Below are 17,235 nucleotides of genomic sequence, written 5' to 3'. Positions count from 1 at the left end.
GTCCTGTTTAGCATGGAGTTGATTAGACTTGTTCTGAGCAGGTTTAATTGATATGGTACTGAAAACGTCCCACATTGCTAATCTTACTAAAACCAGTCCAGCTGAACTAGTGTTCGCAATGGCGGAAATGTTAAAATTCCCTAATGTAGGCCAGGCTTAAACAAATTAATATATACTGTTTTAAAAGCCATCCTCGCTTAGTAGCTACTCTTGTTTAGCAGGTTACTCTCTTCCAGGTACATTAATAGTTATAGTTTATTCTTTTATATAGTTTATTATTACCAATAATAATTTGTTATGCACTGACACTATATTTGGCTCTGTTCAGGCCACAAATACAAACACTTTGTGCCCTAAAGGTTTTACAGTCTACACAAGACAGATGCAGGGTAGACCTGACACACAGAGATAATTAGGATTTTAAATATATTATTACTACCTTTGACTTGCTTCCTGTGGGCAACATAAAAAGTGAATCTTGATGGGATTTGCCAGGCACCTTTACCATGCAAGCCATAAGGGACAGTAATGCAGTCTAGGAGAAGCCATCCAGAATCTAAAGCCACAAGGGGAAGTAATTAAATTTAATACACTTTGGCTCCAGAATGAAGATCTAGAGTCTGTCAGAAATTATTGATTTTCATGGTGTATGCTGCTTTTGCTTTTTCCCTACTAGCAATCATTACATGAACGGCACAACCTCCTGTCTAGACAGCGGGAAGATGCAAAAGATTTGAAAGAAAACCTGGATCGCAGGGAAAGAGTGGTTTCTGGTATCCTTTCCAAATACCTGACTGACCAGCAACTCCAGGAATACAAACACTTTGTTCAAGTGAAGACCTCTTTACTGATAGAGCAGAAAGACCTTGAGGAGCAGATTAAATTTCTCGAGGAGCAGCTGGAGAGCCTAGAGAAGAGCATCCTTCTCTGAGCCACATCAACAGGCCATCCACTTCCAGGAATGGAGGATTCGGGCATTGTGTTGGAACTTCGTACATATTCACTGCATTGCTGCTAAGACATGAACATGGATCAGTTTGATGAATTCCTATTAGTGTCATAGTGTTGATAAGTCCTTAGATGGTCTAGGGACATGTTGGAAGGGTTTTTCCTCTTTGGATGAGCTGAATGACAAAATCTTACAGTATGTAGCAGATTGATGAGACTTGTCACCCTTATTAATTTGACATTTTTCCTTCTCCCTGTCATCTGCCCGTTTCCACACTGACATCATCTCAATAAAAGACTCATAAAAATATTTCCTCTTTGTGGGTGGGTTGAATATTCAAAATAAGAAATTATGTGGGTTTTTGAATTGTGAATTAAAGAGAGAGGATAAACAACTCCAAAGCACAATGCCATGGGCCACTTAGTGAAACTCCTCTGACAATTTAATGATAGCGTCCCCAGTTAATACCTTCAAGTGACATGTAATAATGGAACATATTGTCACGGGAATAATACTGAACTCTTTTAATCAGCAGTAAGTCCCCCGGCCTTTTGTGACTCTGCAGCTGTAGAATGTAATGGCTATTTCATCTGAGTCTGGGTGGGATGTTCAACAGAAAACTCACGAGGACTGCAAGAAGAGCTGTGGGCATGGGTTCCCGCAGGCCACAGAGAAGTATTTAGTGGTGAAGTTGACATAAAGTGATGCTCTCAAAAATGGTAAATCCAAAAATGGCACCTACCCTCGCTATCTGCAGACTCCACACAGTGCTTCCTAGGTGACTGTTTTTCAAATTATTGCTACACTGTTTGTTTGTTTTTCTTCACTTAGTGCCAATCACCCAGCACTTATTATGGACCCTGCCATGAAAAACCACTGTGCTGTGATACAAACTGGTTGAATTTCAAAGAGTTTTTGTAAACCATGAGTACAAAAAAAAAGACTTTAAAAGGCGGGGAAAGTTACTTGACAATGTCCTTTTAAAATAATGTGTATTGAAGGTCTTTCAAGTGATATTACTGTATTGAAATTGTTTCATTTAATACTCCTTTACCACTAGATAGATACTCCTTCATCACTAGGTGTATCAGCTGTAGGTTCCCTGAACATCAAAGTTCACGAATCTAACTGGAACTTCTTCCTGATCTGGGCAAGAGGGGAAGGCAGGTCTTGATGTTTTCACAAGTGACAGAAGTCACCAACATTTGTTATACTGAGAAAGGGAGACAGTTTTATCCCCTGCATCAGAAAGAAAGGCTCCTTGGGTCTGATGCAGCATAGAAAACTTTCATGGTTGATGCCCATGGAACTTTCATACATGCACAGCCAGTGTTCATAGAACCGTGTTGCAAATAAATCTCACTATTAATTATCATCCTTTATTTCCCCCTACCAAATATTGTGGGTTTTTTTCCTTCAGAGCCTTGAGGTTTCCCTCTCCACTTATACATACTGCTCCTCACCATTAAATACGTCACTCAATCACAGGTGGAGGTGGCTCTCTGGGACTGGCCAACCCTCATACCTGCCAGCAGAGGTTACTAAAGCATGAGCACAAGATACCCCCTCTGCCACCAGACTGAGCAAGTTCCCACTCCTAGAGGTCATGATTTCTGATCCTCCATATTACACTGCCCCAAAAACCCTCCACCCATCCCCCTTTCCTGATTTGCTCCAGCTTTATCTGCTTTTCTGGGATCAGCTGCAGTGTGGTGGCATTCTTCTATGTTGGCACTTCAGTAAGGGCATACTAAGAACAAATTATGTGAGATAGCCCTGCACGCAAGGTGATTCCCCTTGCCCCTCACCTACCTGCCTTTGTTAGCAGTAATGAAAAGGTTAATCTTTTATTTTGTAGAATTGATATCAGTAATAAAATCTGTTCCTCTTGGCTCATTTTGAACAAAAGTCCTCCAGATCCTGAAGTGAGATGAGTAATTAAAAAAGACATGTTCTCATTATTTTTCAGTTCTTGCCTTGTCACATAACTTGCTGAATGTGAGGGTTGTCTGGTTACTTAGTATGCAGCTGTACAATAAATGGTTCGATACAGCCCAGACACCAACGAAATTGTGCTCGAAAAGGCACAGGTCTTCTCAGAGGGAATCGCTTTTAAAGCTTAGCTTGCATGCAGGTTTCACAACACAGAGTGAAAAATACCCTGCGATGCTACAAACAGCCTTTGCTGAGATAATAAGCCTTGCGTTCAATTCTTGAAAGTCTGTGACGCACGTACAGTATGCTGCCTGTCTTTTAAATTTATTTCGTATAAGGCACAGTACTGCTTGGCCTAGGAAGCAGACAGCAGTGAGCTGAAACCAAATAACTTAAAGTTTACAACAGAATATTTATTTCACAGTCAAGAGAGCTCGATGTCACCATCTTCCAGAAATACCCACAACCAGGAGAGAGCCAGGGGCAAGGAAAGCTCAGCGAGGACCCCTGAGGAGTTTTACTCATACTTCCAACATGGGAGCTGGGGCGGGTTTTGAGCCTCCCCCACAGAACAGTCAGGTGGTTCAGCTTCAGATGACCTACATGGATTGATGGGAATCCACTGCAGCCCAGAGCCATCTGTACAAAAGCTTACTACTGCCCATCTTCCTGGAGCTCTTCCCCTGCAATCTTCTAAAGGAGTGTTCCACAGCACAGAAGGGGCTTAACAGAAAACTCTGAAAGCTTTAGACTTTATGGACTTTTGCAATGGATCTCTTGCAGAATTGGGAATGGGTCCCATCCTAGCCTGACCCTTGCAATCCACAAAGCCCTGTCCACATGAGGGCCTCCTTCGCACGAGGAGCCAAGTGCAATATTGCCAACCCCAAGCATTCAAAAATAATGCATCACGCTCTCCCCAGTCATGAAACTGGCTTAAAATTATGTTCTAACAGGTAATAATTCTGGTGGTTGTTGTTGTTTTTTTTAATTTGCCATACTTTAGTATTAGAATACACTCAAGCCACGTTTTCAGACTTTCATCTGCAATAATTTTTTCTCTGTAACCTCAGACCTTTTTTTAAAAAAATAAAACCAGATTCTCTCATATGCACAGGATTCCAAGAGCTGGGACTTGAAGAAAACCACCAAGTAGCATGAGACTTGTGATAAAATTGTGAAAGCTGGCGACACGGCAAGTAGTACAATCTGGCCCCAAAATACTATTCCAGTCTTATGTCCAGTCCAAATTGTGTCTGCCTTAGTCATGTGACTAATTTTAGTGAACTCAGTACTGGTATTAGCAGAATTTGGAAAGTCAGTAGTTATTTTAGACTCTATATGATTTTTTTAAAGGTACAGTATGTTATGCATTTCAACTGAATATTTTAGCACAATTTATCAAAACTGTGGTATTTTAAAATGTTTCTTTCCTCCCCCTTCCCGAAAACTGGATTAGTGTAAATTAAATGCAGATGATATTTCTATGCATTTAAAAATTTATTAAGCCATGTTAGTGCTTTGGAGTGTTGGTTATGCTGAAATATAGAATTATGGACAGAGAAATAACACATTTCTTTCCAACCATCTGCTTCATTATTGTTTCATTACCTGTCAGTAGCAAACACTCATCATCATTCACAGAGATCCTTGTATATTATTGTATGTACATCTTTATACAATGGAAGAATAGGTATCAATGAGAAAATGCCTTCCTATCTGATGCTGCTCTTCATGTCTAGACAGACAGAAGGTCTTCATACAAGAGTATTTCAGTGCAATAGATAATGTAACAGACATAGCAGAAAATACAACAGCTGTAGATTATTTTCAAAAGCATTTTGGTCCTGATTCTCCTCTCACACAATCAGGCGTAACTCCACATAAGTCAGTTGAGTTCCACCAGGATGAAGCCAGTGTGTGAGGAAAACTAGACCCTTCATGCTTAAATGACCTCGCCTGAACAGCATTTCGAAATGAATACATGATTTACCAACAACACGAAGTTCAAGGTACCTTAAAAATCTCCATCTCCCCACTGTCAGGTGAATCAAGCCACATATTTACGTTCAGTAAAAACAAACCTAAGTAGTAATACAAATATTGTAAATATTTTAAAATTCCAACTAAATCAGTTTTGGGTTTGGATTGAAACATTTCTCCTGCACTGTTTGCAACTCAGGTATTATAGCCCTGGAATCAGAACATGAGACTGAAATTAACTCATTAGTACAGTTTAACTGTCTAGGATGAAGGAAGTACACAAAAGAAACTGTAGAAATAGCAATAAGCAAATTAGGCCCCAATTCTGCATACAATCATGTACATTAACTCAGTGGGACTGCTCAAAGTTAAGCACATGCATGAATATTTGCAGGATCCGGGCCTTGGTCTCAATAATCTAAGGTATTATTAATAACCCAAAGAAACCTTTTACTATATACAGATTTAACATGACAGTGCCCCTTCAGAAGTGGACTTTAAAAAAAAAAAAACCCTACAAATTAAATGTTCAAGGAATGGACAATTCTAAAAGATCATTATGGATATTTTTGTTAAATCTATTGAATTGTTTGTATGAATACATATCACAAAGTTTGATTTGAAGGTGCAATGCTTTTTTTCTTTCAACTGCTGCTCCTTATACAGAGATGTTTGCCAGGATAACCACTGTAGTTCAAGCTTAACTTTATTAGAATGAATAAAAGTTTTAAACCACTGGAAGTGGTGAAGAACAATGCCTGGCATCTGCCCCATGTGCCAGTTGGCAATGCTACCACATGGGTGATCTCTCTGTTGAATGGAAATCAAACGTATAGTCCCTTTCCCAGTCCAAGAATATAACTGTAGAGAGTTGTTTATGAGATGTAAACTGTCTGCTTGATATTAAAAATGGGAACTTGCTTGGTATAAATAACAGTAGCTCAATCAATCCCTCTCAAGGCATCCTGAGGCAATGATGTAGCTTTAAAACTAGCAGAAATTAAAAGGGTATCCTTCTGGTCTCTCACAGCAGAGGTGCAGTTGGCTTGGGTACTATGCAAATTCTCACTCTTAATATTTTGGTATTTGAACATAATGCTTGATAGACCTATCTTTACAACTACCAAACTTTTTGATATGACAAGGCCTTAATGAACAAATACCACAACTAATCTGTTGTCTAAAAAGTAGTTACAGTGCCATGTATGTGCTATTTTTATTTTTCCTAATTCCTCTGTCATGTCTCTGTCTAGGTTTCAGGAAAGTGTAAAAGTGCAAGTGTTGATGAAATATGAAAACAACTTTTAAGTAGACAAAGGGGAAACTGCCTCTGAGGAGCATTAGGAGGTGTGGAGGTCAGTTCTTAGATTAGTGCCCTAAGCCCCATGATAGCTGTGGTGTAGTTCAGGCTGCCCATATGAGACTAGTCCTACATTCCTTGTACATCTAAAATTCCCACTGTGGGCTGGAGTGTTCTGCTTTAAAGTTAGGGGTACAGCTGGGGATATACATTTCGTCTGACCTTATTGAGAGTTAGAGAGTCTTTTTTAAAAACCTCCTTGGCCCAGCCCTGAATAATTTCAACATTGGTGTAAAGGCCTATTAACCTTCCCACAAAGAGCAATCAGCTGCTAGCACTCATCGTGCTTTGCCTTTCAAGTAGACAAGAAAAATACAAACACCACCTCATCCCAATAGTGCTATGCCCCTGAGTCTCGCGGGCTTTGCTCTTCTAAGGTATGGAGAGTTCCGGTATGTGTCAAGAAAAAGTCCCCACAACCAGCAAAGGGGAAGGAGGTTGGGAATGTTGAAAATAGACATTTTCAGAAGAGGTAGGAAAGTTTCTCTCTCCCTCTCCACACCCATTGACCCAATGGCAGTCCACAGCCTCTCATTTGTTCACAAGCATTATCTCTGCAAGGTAGCAGTTAGCTCTAAGTAAGGAAGCCTTTTATTGTGAAAACCGTGACCCTCCAGCGTTTCCATCTACATCCAGTTTTTTTTCCACTCTGGCTTGCTTAGGTAAAAGCTGGGAGCAGGAAGAAACAAGGTCATAAAAGGACCCAGCATTACTGCCTTCAGAGTCCAACAGTTCTCTGAAGCTGTAGATGCTGAATATGGTCCCGATTGTGCAAGCCTTTCCCCTGAAGTCAATAGACGTTCTGCCCCAAACCAGCACACAACTAAAGCTCTGTACAGTGCAAATAAATACCTCCCCCATACATTCCTAGTGGCGTCACCACATATATTAACCTTCCACTTGTAACCTCTAATTTGGGTGGTGGCTATGGATTGCTTCACATGCATTTTTTTTCTCTTCAGCAAAGATAGTGACTTTCCCTCTGCCAAGTAGATTAAGGAAGTCCCAGTGCCTCTGATCTTCATTCCAACCCCTGTTCAAAGCACTGGAAAATTACTGGTTTGCAGAGTTGCAGGGCACTGGCACCTGACCACTACTAGACCTGCTGGACTGCTTCTTACCCAAAGAGGAAGTTAGATAGGGAAAAATGTCAAGAAGGAATCCACTCACTGCCAGAGGGGCTGAACGAGGCACTGCAGCAAATCCCCAATGCAGTCCTATAGAACTCACAAAGTGACAGAATAATCAAAGTCCAGCTGAAGCCTGCTACCTCTCACTTGGTTAATCTGCAGGCCTGGTTTTCCCCACAAAACCCAAAGAGGTCGTTTCAGCCCACTGCCCAAGAAAGAGTTAATAGTAGTGCCCTGTAGTGAGAGCTTGCCTTAGTAAGGTTTCATTACTTGCATAAAACAAACATAATAGGTACTAGCATAGTGGGCAGCAACTAATTACAGCTAACGCAAGTGGGATACAAAGTACTGGTTGCAGAGAGTGATGTGAGGGGAGGAGGCAGGGCAGGCATAATGTTAGGTGGGAAAAGCCTTCTCTCCTTAGGAGAGCAGGTTGGTGGGGGAGGGCAAGAAGCGTTAGTGACCACTGCAGGATAGAATGATCACTGTATTGGCACGAGCCTAGCAATAGGAGTCAGGCTTATGCTGGTGCCATGGAAATAAATATGGCAATTCTAAAAAAAAAAAAAACCAATGTGTTCACTAGGGAGCTGAATTTACACCTACTGAAGTAAATAGGAATCTTTCAATTGATTTCAGTGGGTGCTAAATCAAGCCTGGATGCACAAAGGCTGCAATGAACTCCTTTTGGCCAAGCCTCATTGCATGGAGCCCCACTTTAGACAGACAGATGACTGAAACAGTCTTAAATTCCTTGCAGGATCTGAAATGGGTCTCCCAATCCTAGGCACTAGTGTGAATTAATGAGGTTCTACAGTAATTATTAAGTGCAATGATACCCCTGGCTTTGGGAACTCATAGCAACATTCTGAATGTAAATTAATTCTAAGCCAAGAGCAGAGCCACTTATCGCACAACTAGTCCTCAATGCCCAGAAGGGAGCCCAGGAATTAGACATGAAAGACTGAGCAGGCAGTTGGAGTCATGCAACCTCTCAGATTAGCACCAGAGGCAACCCAAAAACCACTCAAGAAGCAACAAATGAACATTACCGTTTGCCCCTGAAGGCATCTGACTTGTCATAACAGAGACAGCTAAAACGTCACAAGCCCCCAGAAGCTGAGCCCCCTTGTGGCTGAAGCCATGTACTAAAATATTGTGTGAATGTACAGGCTTGGTTTAGAGAATAACAAGGCTCCTCTTTCACAAATATTAACGTGAGGGGGTTTTCTAACAAGCTTTCTGGTCATGACTTTTCCCTATCCCAAGCTACCTCATGGAAGATGCCACTTCAAGAACAACTTCTAGTTCATCACTTACCCTTTCCCTGTCTCATGGCAACTCCTGCTGTGAAGTGGAAAATGGCACCAGCTTCCACTTCCATGGCCAAGATGGCTGCTCCTTCCCACTCTGGAGGTGAGTCTCATTTGCTGGAGATATAAAGGATGGGGCTGGTGGTGGGGTTAAGTGGTGATCAAATGCTTTGCGTCAATGTCCTTGGGAGGCAAATGAGTCCTTGCTATTCTATGTATTTATAACGCACGTCCACCCCCCCCCCCATCATTATGTTATCTAAGCAGAATCTGGTATATGGCAGCTAATGATACACACACCAGGGCTTGCAGGGACTGGAAGAAACTAGCCAAGGCAAAGCATGTGGGAGGGGTGAGGAACCCGTAACAAACCATCATGTAGCAATAATCTTGGAAGCTTGCACATATTGCTCTGTTTCTGCATCACCATTGTACTGGTAAATATTGAGGGAGTGGCTATGCTGAGACCACCTGCTTCACTAAGAAGAAATAGGGCAATAGCTCTGTCATTTAGAGAGAGAATGATAGCATCCCATATCCCGCTCCCCGAGCACATTACATTCCAGGATTGTTCATTTGAGCTCCACAGGAACCCGAATGTCTTGGTAACTCTACAACAATTGTGAGTGTTTTCTCTAAAGGGTCTCCCTGCACCCTCTTTGGGGTACTATTTATGGGACAAAATATCATGCAAACTGGTCTCCTCATGGTATTCCAGCTACTCTGGGACTGAAAAGCCATGAGGAGAGCAGATCACTTGTTACTATGCTCAGAAGTGGCACCCTGATGCATAAGGCAGCTTGAGCAAAATGCAAACACAAGCCACACAGACAGATCACAAGTGTGCTCTGGCTACAAAGCAAGGGCCCAATCCTCTGAAATGCTGAGAACCTCCTGTAGAATGCTGAGCACTATCATCTTCCACTGAAGTCAATGCAAATTGAGACCACTCAGCTCCTCTCAGGGTTGGGCCCTAAGAGGCAATCCTCACTATGGGCCTGAGCCTGATCAAAGCACTGATCCAAACTCCTGGGGAGGTTGAGCTGGGATCTGAAGTTCAGGGCTTGGCCCTGTATCTCTCGCGAGTCTACAGTCAAGCTCAGCCTTGAGCTCAAGTCACATAACATTTTGATTCTCTTTTGTCGACTGTTTATTCTCAAGAACGAGAAAGCCGGCATGGTTTAAATACATAAATACATGATTTACCACAGCAAAGCTGAATGGATTCTTCACACTAAATTCCTGGATTGGATCCAACCTCAGCTATGTTCTTAGACAATCCAGAGACTTTTCTTTCTTAATGTAAGAGGGGTGTGAGACAAAAGGAGCAGGGAGGGAATGCTGAGCCTTCCAGACAGTCATGTTTTGGGTAGCTGTCCCAGGCAGGGAAAGCAGCTGATGTGCAGCATTCCCTTAATACGACATGTACACATTCTCCTGCTCACACACAGAGCTCTTGTCTGCTCACAGGAAAAGGATTTACTAACATAATGCTGATATGAACAGAGGGTATCTAATTTGTCTGGTTCAAGGGCACCTTAATGTTCTAATCTAAAATCAGTCCATTTTGTTCATCACAGTAATAATTACAAAGCTGAACTTAGTGAACTGAAAGGGATCAAGCTAACACCCCTGGGGATTCAAGTCCTCTGACAGCAGAACAAGTACAGTGTGGACTATGGCAGTGCAAACTCCCCCCTGTTCTTGCCAATATGCCTCAAAATCCTGACTGGGGAGAGGCTGACACCTTCAAAGGGCTCCCGTTCCAGATCTGACCTGGTCTGGCTTGTGGAATCTACTAAGGATCACAACACAAATTTGTATCGCTAAAGCCTTCCTCTTGGACATGAAGTAACTTCACTTACATGTGCCCATAACAGCATTATTAGTGATGCAGGCCCTTTAAATCTGTAAAGCTTGATAACTAGCTCTTAGATATGGCTGTCTCTGAAGTCAGCTAGCAGAAGGAAGGATACTGCGGGCGCCAAATTAAACAGGATGAGGAGAGTATGATGAAAAACCTCTTTAAATGAATTCCAGTGGGGTAAAGTCGCTTCTAAAGACCCTAGTGAAGCTGCTGGTAAGCTTTTCTATGCAACAAGTAAATCTTCTCATAAAAAGAGCAAAATCCAGAAAGGAAGATTATTGCTAGAGGAGTTCAGAGCTGCCTACAAAGGCAGACAGAAGGTGTTAACTAACAAGTCATCATCCTGTGAGCAAAAGACCGTTACTTTCTCATATGATCAGTTTTCTGTGGCTCAGACCTGTGTGCCCTCAGGTCAATGGAAGGTAAATCTCAGGAAATGCTCAACACCTTTCAGAATTAGAGTGGAAGGATAGTCCAATAGTTGGGGGCTGCTAGGCTGAGACTCAAGAGACAGGGCTTCAATTCTCTGCTTTGCCACAGACTTTCTACATGTCCATTGGCAAGTCACTTAACTTCTCTGGGCTCCAGTTCCCCAGCTGTATAATAGGGATAATAGCACTTCTCCACCTCACAGGGGTACATGAGGCTAAATACATTAACCATTGAGAGGTGCTCAAATACTCTAGTAATGGGGGTCATCTAAGTATCAAAGCTAGATAGCATTAGCCCCTAAAGTCATTTGCCCACAGGGAAATGCTCTTGTGACTTACACCTGTGGCTTATATTGTCTCCTCTAGTCTCCATATGGATATTGTCACTTGTAGAAAATGAGTGAATGGGAGGAAGGAGAGGTCTCTGGTATGAATGAGGAGTGTATTTGGGGGGTAGGAGAAGACCCTGCCTGTTATGTTGAGGTTAGGTAGGGGTGGGCTGGGGTTTCTGACGCATTGCATGATGGTTGCAGTGGACCATAGGAAAGGGTCACTGTTTTCTATACAGCAGAAAGTGTTGGGGAGAAGGTGAGTCTGTATGTTGGGATGGGTGAGCGCGTGGAGGACAGAGTAAAGATTAGTGCTGGGCTAAAGTTGGAATCTACTGGCTTATGCTTCTTCCCTGTTAGTTTCCTGATGTAATACTAGGCAATGCGCTTTGTTGTGATGTGGGAACCTTGCGGGTACAGTAGCTTCAGCACCAGTTCCCTCCCTGCTCGGAACCTTGGTGCCAGTGGTCCCCTGAGCCTAAGAGCCTATGCTAGCATATAGGCCCTGTGTTATTGTTGTCAAAACAAGTAGCTCCTTAGGGGAAAAACATCTCAGACTTGTACAAACAAAACTAGGCCCAGGAAGCTAAACTAGTAACATGAAACACACCTAAACTACCTAAGGGCCAAAGCTGATCAATTGCTGGTTGAAGTTTAATTTCATCTGTGCTTTATTGCCACTAAAACCTTTTTTGTTTGATTATATTTTTAAAAGCAATACCCATAACCTCTCCCTCATGCACAGGTCTAGAAATACAATATCCTGTTATATAAAACGTGTCTGCCTAGGAAAACCTTATGTGGATCCATTTTGAATATTAAGCCTTTAGTTCTGTCTCTTATTAACCGTAGGTGGGAATCTTACAGCTTTCAGGATTGTCTGAGCAGAGAGGCGGTGAGAATTCTTTCACAGATAAACTCCTCCTGTGCCCCGCTGCTAGTGCAGGGTCTCTGCTGTTTTGTTTCTTCCTACAGCAGCTAAGATTTCACTCAAATTTTCTAGCTTCTTTTGGTTTAAAGATTATGGACCTGATTCTCCCCTGCCTAGGGTCCTGTGTCATCATTTACAGCTCTGCCATATGAGAGCACGGTGGGAACAAAACACTGGGGACAGATTCTATCCCCTGCATGCTGCTCTGGCAGTGGGTAGAAGCTGCAACTGGCAAAGGAGAATTTCTCCTATCACGCACACAGTGTAGGGCCACTGTACTGTGCTGTCCCCCCGCATAAGCCCCAACATAGGAGAAGTGCCAGGAGTGGGACTGGCAGAAGGAGGGCCTGTAGTGACCTGGGTGTTACTTGGCAGCCCAGAGTGCAGCCCCAGGGCCATTTCAGTCCCCAGAGTAGCCCAGAATCTGGAGAGCACTAAGGAAGCATAAAGGCTCCCCTCCCCTGTGGTTGCATCCTGAGCCCCTGAGTTGGTAGCATTTGAAACTCACTGTGCACAGACTTAGGTAACTACAGGAGCACTAGGGAGTGGAGAATCGGTCACACATCCCTGGAATGTAAACCGCTGTGTTCTGCCCAGCTAACGTCACCTCTCTGAACACTGCACACAGCCAGAGAGTAGCTCCAGTACAGGAATAAACTGAGAGGTATGGACTGATCTTTGGGACTGCCCATCCCCAGGCTTATCCCTACTGCATTCAGGGTACAGGCAGGTACTGACCAGTGGGCTGGTTTGTGGTAGCTGAGCAAACCAGTGCTTTCCCCCCAGAAGTTGCCATCTTGTGTTCCAGTATCCAGGCTTTCATAAGTTTCCAGCCTGTGTAAATCAATGCACTGAAGTCTGCCTGAGTCTGCAGACTGAGAGAAACAAGAGAACTAAAAGTTGTGGGCTGTCCCTGTTCGTCTCAAGGGGCTGGAGAAGCTGAAGACTAGTGGTGACCATTTAAAATGTCACCGTTGTAAATACTTTCGCTGCTGGTTGATAGCTGGCCTGTAACTGACTGAAGCAACAAGGAAGGTTGTTTAGAGCAGCAGTGGTGGAAATCTTGCTCAGTCTTCTTGTTTTTTTACTCTCCTCTGCTGTTTGGGGGTGGAAGATTAGGCTGAGAGGAATAGTTGTGTGAAGGGGGAAGTAGAGGAAGCCAGGCAGGATGGGCATGGGGGTGGACCCTTCCAGAAATGTGTGGTGGGTCTGGGCCCACTTCAACCTTAATGCCCCCACATCCATGCCCAGGACAGGAAGGTCATACAGAGGGAGAGAGAGAAAGGGACAGAAGTCCCCTGGGATGTCATGGAAGGCTTGGCTTATTTGTCAGGATCCCCCCACCCCCACCCCCACCAATGATTTGCTCCCTCCCTCAGATTTCATGCCACACTCAAAACCCCACACTGCAGTCACCCCGCCAAGGACTGGGGTCCCTTCACAGCCAGGCACTGCTGCCCTTTAAAGGGTAAGGGGTATCATTTTGAGGAACATGTGACTCTAGCTCCCCCTGCTGGGGCTGAATAATAATACCCAGCCATTATATAATGGCATTTTCCAAGTGATGTACAAACATTAATTAACATGCTGTCCCCGCAGCAGACCCCAACACAAGGTGCACTCGGGTTTTACCCCACTTTTTTTTTATCATTAATGAACTAATAGCAAATGAACGTTCCTCAGTATGGTACAGAACACGTGCTCTATCTCCCCCCCTTAAACAAACAACAGGCTCTTTGTGCCTAAACTGCGTCTGTGCCAAAGGCATGTTAGTGCAATCTTAATTTGGACATTTCTTCATTAACACAAATCACTGGAAACATCAGTAACTGTCATGATGCGGTTTTACTTTGATTCATATGTAAATCAGGAGGCAAGGGAATGTAGGTCCCAGAGTGGCAGTATGCAGAGCAGGAAGGAGAGGAGGAGAAAAGAGGAGAGGGGCAAGTAATGGACAGGACAAGGAGGAGGCTCTTACTCATGTTATGTTTCTACCGCACCGTATCTAAACACACTTGGTAAAGAAACAGTTCAATCACAGTGATTAGCACTTGACTAAAAAGTACTCGCTCCTCCCTCAATGCCTTTGCAAGTCAGGGATTATCCCATTTGACCGATGGGGAAACAAAGGCAGACAGGTTAAGGTCAACATTTTCAACTCTTTCCGGGTTCCCACCTGCAGCTCCCACTGAATCCAGCTAGAGATGTGGGGGATCCAGCAACTTTCCGCATCTGGCCCTGTGTGTTTCAAGGTCAGCATGTTTTTTTTTTTAAAGGAGACACCCCAAAGGGAGACATTTTAAAAAATGTTTAGCCTAAATGTGTTGTGAAATGCCACCAAGGAAGATGACACCAGAACTGATACTCTGTTGACAAGAATTCCTTGCTTCTAGTACAGTCATTAGCCTGAAGCTAAAATCTTCCTTAAGAGGTTCTTTTCCAAGGCAAGCTCTCAAGATTTACACAGAACCAGCCTGATTTTGAGAGGGATGTTTAGCATCCCCCAATAGGTCATTAGGGACCTGACACTGGGAGCACGTCATTGTGTTGTTATCACACAGCTTTGTCTTGGAGGCCAAAGTCTAGCCTTTCTGCACTCACTCTGGGTAGTTACTATTGGGTGGAGCTATCTATCTTCTGGGTTTGTTTATTGTATTTTTGCATAACAGCACCTCTCAGTGTCCTATCTGAGCACTGACTTTCTGAGTTACTGGCATTCTTTGGAAAAGGCTGAAATATCTATGTTGAGGGGGGAAAACAAACTAAGCAGCATAGCCCAAATGTTACTTCTTTCTGACCTTGAGTACAATTCAACTAAAACATAATCTAGTTTTAACTCACCTGATGTGGGTGTCACACTATGAATTTTGTAGTAAATCAGCTCAGTGTGACTACATGTTTATAAAATGTTATGCTAGATTCTGATTTATATTTACAGTGAGGATATCATTATGTAATTAATTGTACCATCAGATACTAAGGGATAGCCAGCTACCCGCCTTCCCTTATTGTGTAGTATGTGCTGTATTATGATGTATTTATTAAAGCATCAAGGACCAAATCTTGCAGTCATTCATACAGGTAAAATTCCTATTGAGTTCAGTGGGGATTTTGCCTAAATAGGGCTTGTTAGATTTGACCCCAGAGTAATTTGAAATAATGGAGAGCTATAAAATCCATCTGCTTGTAACTTCAAAGGGCAAGATTTTGTCCCCAAATAGAAGAATAAAACTGATATAACCTTGATCATTGCCAAGAAATGTGCCTTTCTGATTTGTTGGGAATTAAATACTGTGTCTCCTTTACAATCACAACTGTAGCACATGAAGAAGAAATGCAGAACAATAGAGCCATTGGTTTGAATTCAAGTTATAGTTCACTAGAATTCATTTCCATAGAATTACAATGGGTTCATTCTTAATACCTCGGAATACTGTTTGTACTTGTGGAAGTCACATGGTATTGGGAACACTAACTAGTGCCTGGGTAATTAATATCTAGGGTTTAAAAAATTTGTTTACTAAGAAGGTAGGCATGAACTAACTGAGTCACCATATAAACTTGTTGATGGAATTCTGGCCTGCCTGCACCCATCTATTTTATAGATTGCAAACTCTTCCCTGTTTGTTTTGCAAGGTGCTTAACACACCCTTGAGCATGGTCCAAATGAATTATAATAATGACACAGAGGCTTTGTCTTCACTGCAAAAATAAAGCATGTTTTTTACACTGAACTAGCTAATTCAATGTAAAATCCTACACAAGGCACAGGTAGCTTTTACCTAGATGTAGATAGTCACGGACAACTCTATAGCCTCCATGTGGGGTGCTTTGTCTCCACTTGGATTTTACATCAAGACAGCTATGTTGATGTAAAAAACACATACACCCTTTTCCCTTTTTTTCATTGAAGATATAGGCACAGTTTGTTGTTCTAAGAAACTCTTACTGCAAGTATGCTTTTTATCTGCAGGAGAACATGAAAGGACACTTTCTCAAAAACAGTATAAAAGATTCCAATATAAAATATGAACATGGATTGAGCATATCCATATTTTATCACTTAGCCTCAGAATGATAAAGGGCTGCGTCACTCAAGTGATAGTTTTCATGCATATAGCTACTGAATATTTTTACTAGCTAACGTGCCATTCCTTTGCAACATGTCTGCAATATCTCAGGCTTTGCAGTGTGCCCATTTGGGCTGAAGGAACAGAACGAGGTGTTTACTGTCAGGTGGTCTATAAGGAATTCTTAAGAAATTCATATAGGGTTATGCTGTATTCATTGCATGGGTTTTTCTTCTGGAGCAATGGGGGTTTGATTTGCATTTGCACTGTATCTATCATATTGATCATGTTGACACCATCAGCTACAGAACCAATTGGCTATTTTTTTTTTTTACTCTACCAATGCCAAACATAGAAATCATGAGGCACTTGGTCATTAACATTTGCTTACCCACTTGATTAGCTCAATATATGAGCAGGGCCCATGCAAAACAATCCATTATCTTCTGAGATAAACCGGGCCAAAGCTGTCCCTGGAATCAAGAGTTCCACTTGGCATGAATGTGGCACACTCCATGTAGTATTTTTAACGAGGGGAACAAAAGAAGGTGGGGAGGAGAGTAAGATGCCTTTTCCAGTCGGCACTAGTAGTGCAGTATGGCTTGTGGAATGTTTCAACAAAGCCTGTTGTTATGCAGACAGAAAGAGGAAGTCTTGGGTTTAATTCAAGGCTGAAATCAAAACATTCCAAAAGTTACTGACTTGCAAAGAATTTCAGAGCATGCAAGTAGTGTGGCACTGCAGAAACTTGACCACCTAATGGGGATTTAACAAGCAGAGCAAACATAATTATACTATCAGCTTTGTCCTCCTATGGTTGAACTGTATGCTGGTTTTTAAATAGCTTCCACTTTTAAAGAGAAAATTATTGTGGTCCAGTGGACTGGTCACAGGAGTCAGATCTGGATTCTGTTCCTAACTCTGCCCCCTTAACTCT

At 42.5% G+C, this 17,235-nt stretch overlaps 1 protein-coding gene and 1 long non-coding RNA gene across 4 annotated transcripts in view; one reads left to right on the top strand and one right to left on the bottom strand.

Moving 5' to 3' along the window:
• SHROOM1 (shroom family member 1) overlaps positions 1–4,469 on the top strand; it is a 78,146-nt gene extending 73,677 nt beyond the window's left edge. For both annotated transcript variants that reach the window (XM_084637669.1, XM_084637668.1), the window contains one exon: positions 677–4,469. In XM_084637669.1, the coding sequence (XP_084493795.1) occupies positions 677–931 (255 nt within the window). In that variant the 3' untranslated portion in view covers positions 932–4,469. The remainder of the gene's footprint in view (positions 1–676) is intronic.
• LOC311525493 overlaps positions 1–17,235 on the bottom strand; it is a 104,038-nt gene that overhangs the window by 71,763 nt on the left and 15,040 nt on the right. The gene's annotated exons all lie outside the window — the stretch shown is intronic.

This window comes from Lepidochelys olivacea (assembly GCF_965140295.1).
Source record: "Lepidochelys olivacea isolate rLepOli2 genome assembly, chromosome: 8".
Classification (NCBI taxonomy): Eukaryota; Metazoa; Chordata; order Testudines; family Cheloniidae; genus Lepidochelys; species Lepidochelys olivacea.
Note: the sequence above shows the minus strand (reverse complement) of the source record. Positions and strands in the feature narration are given on the sequence as shown.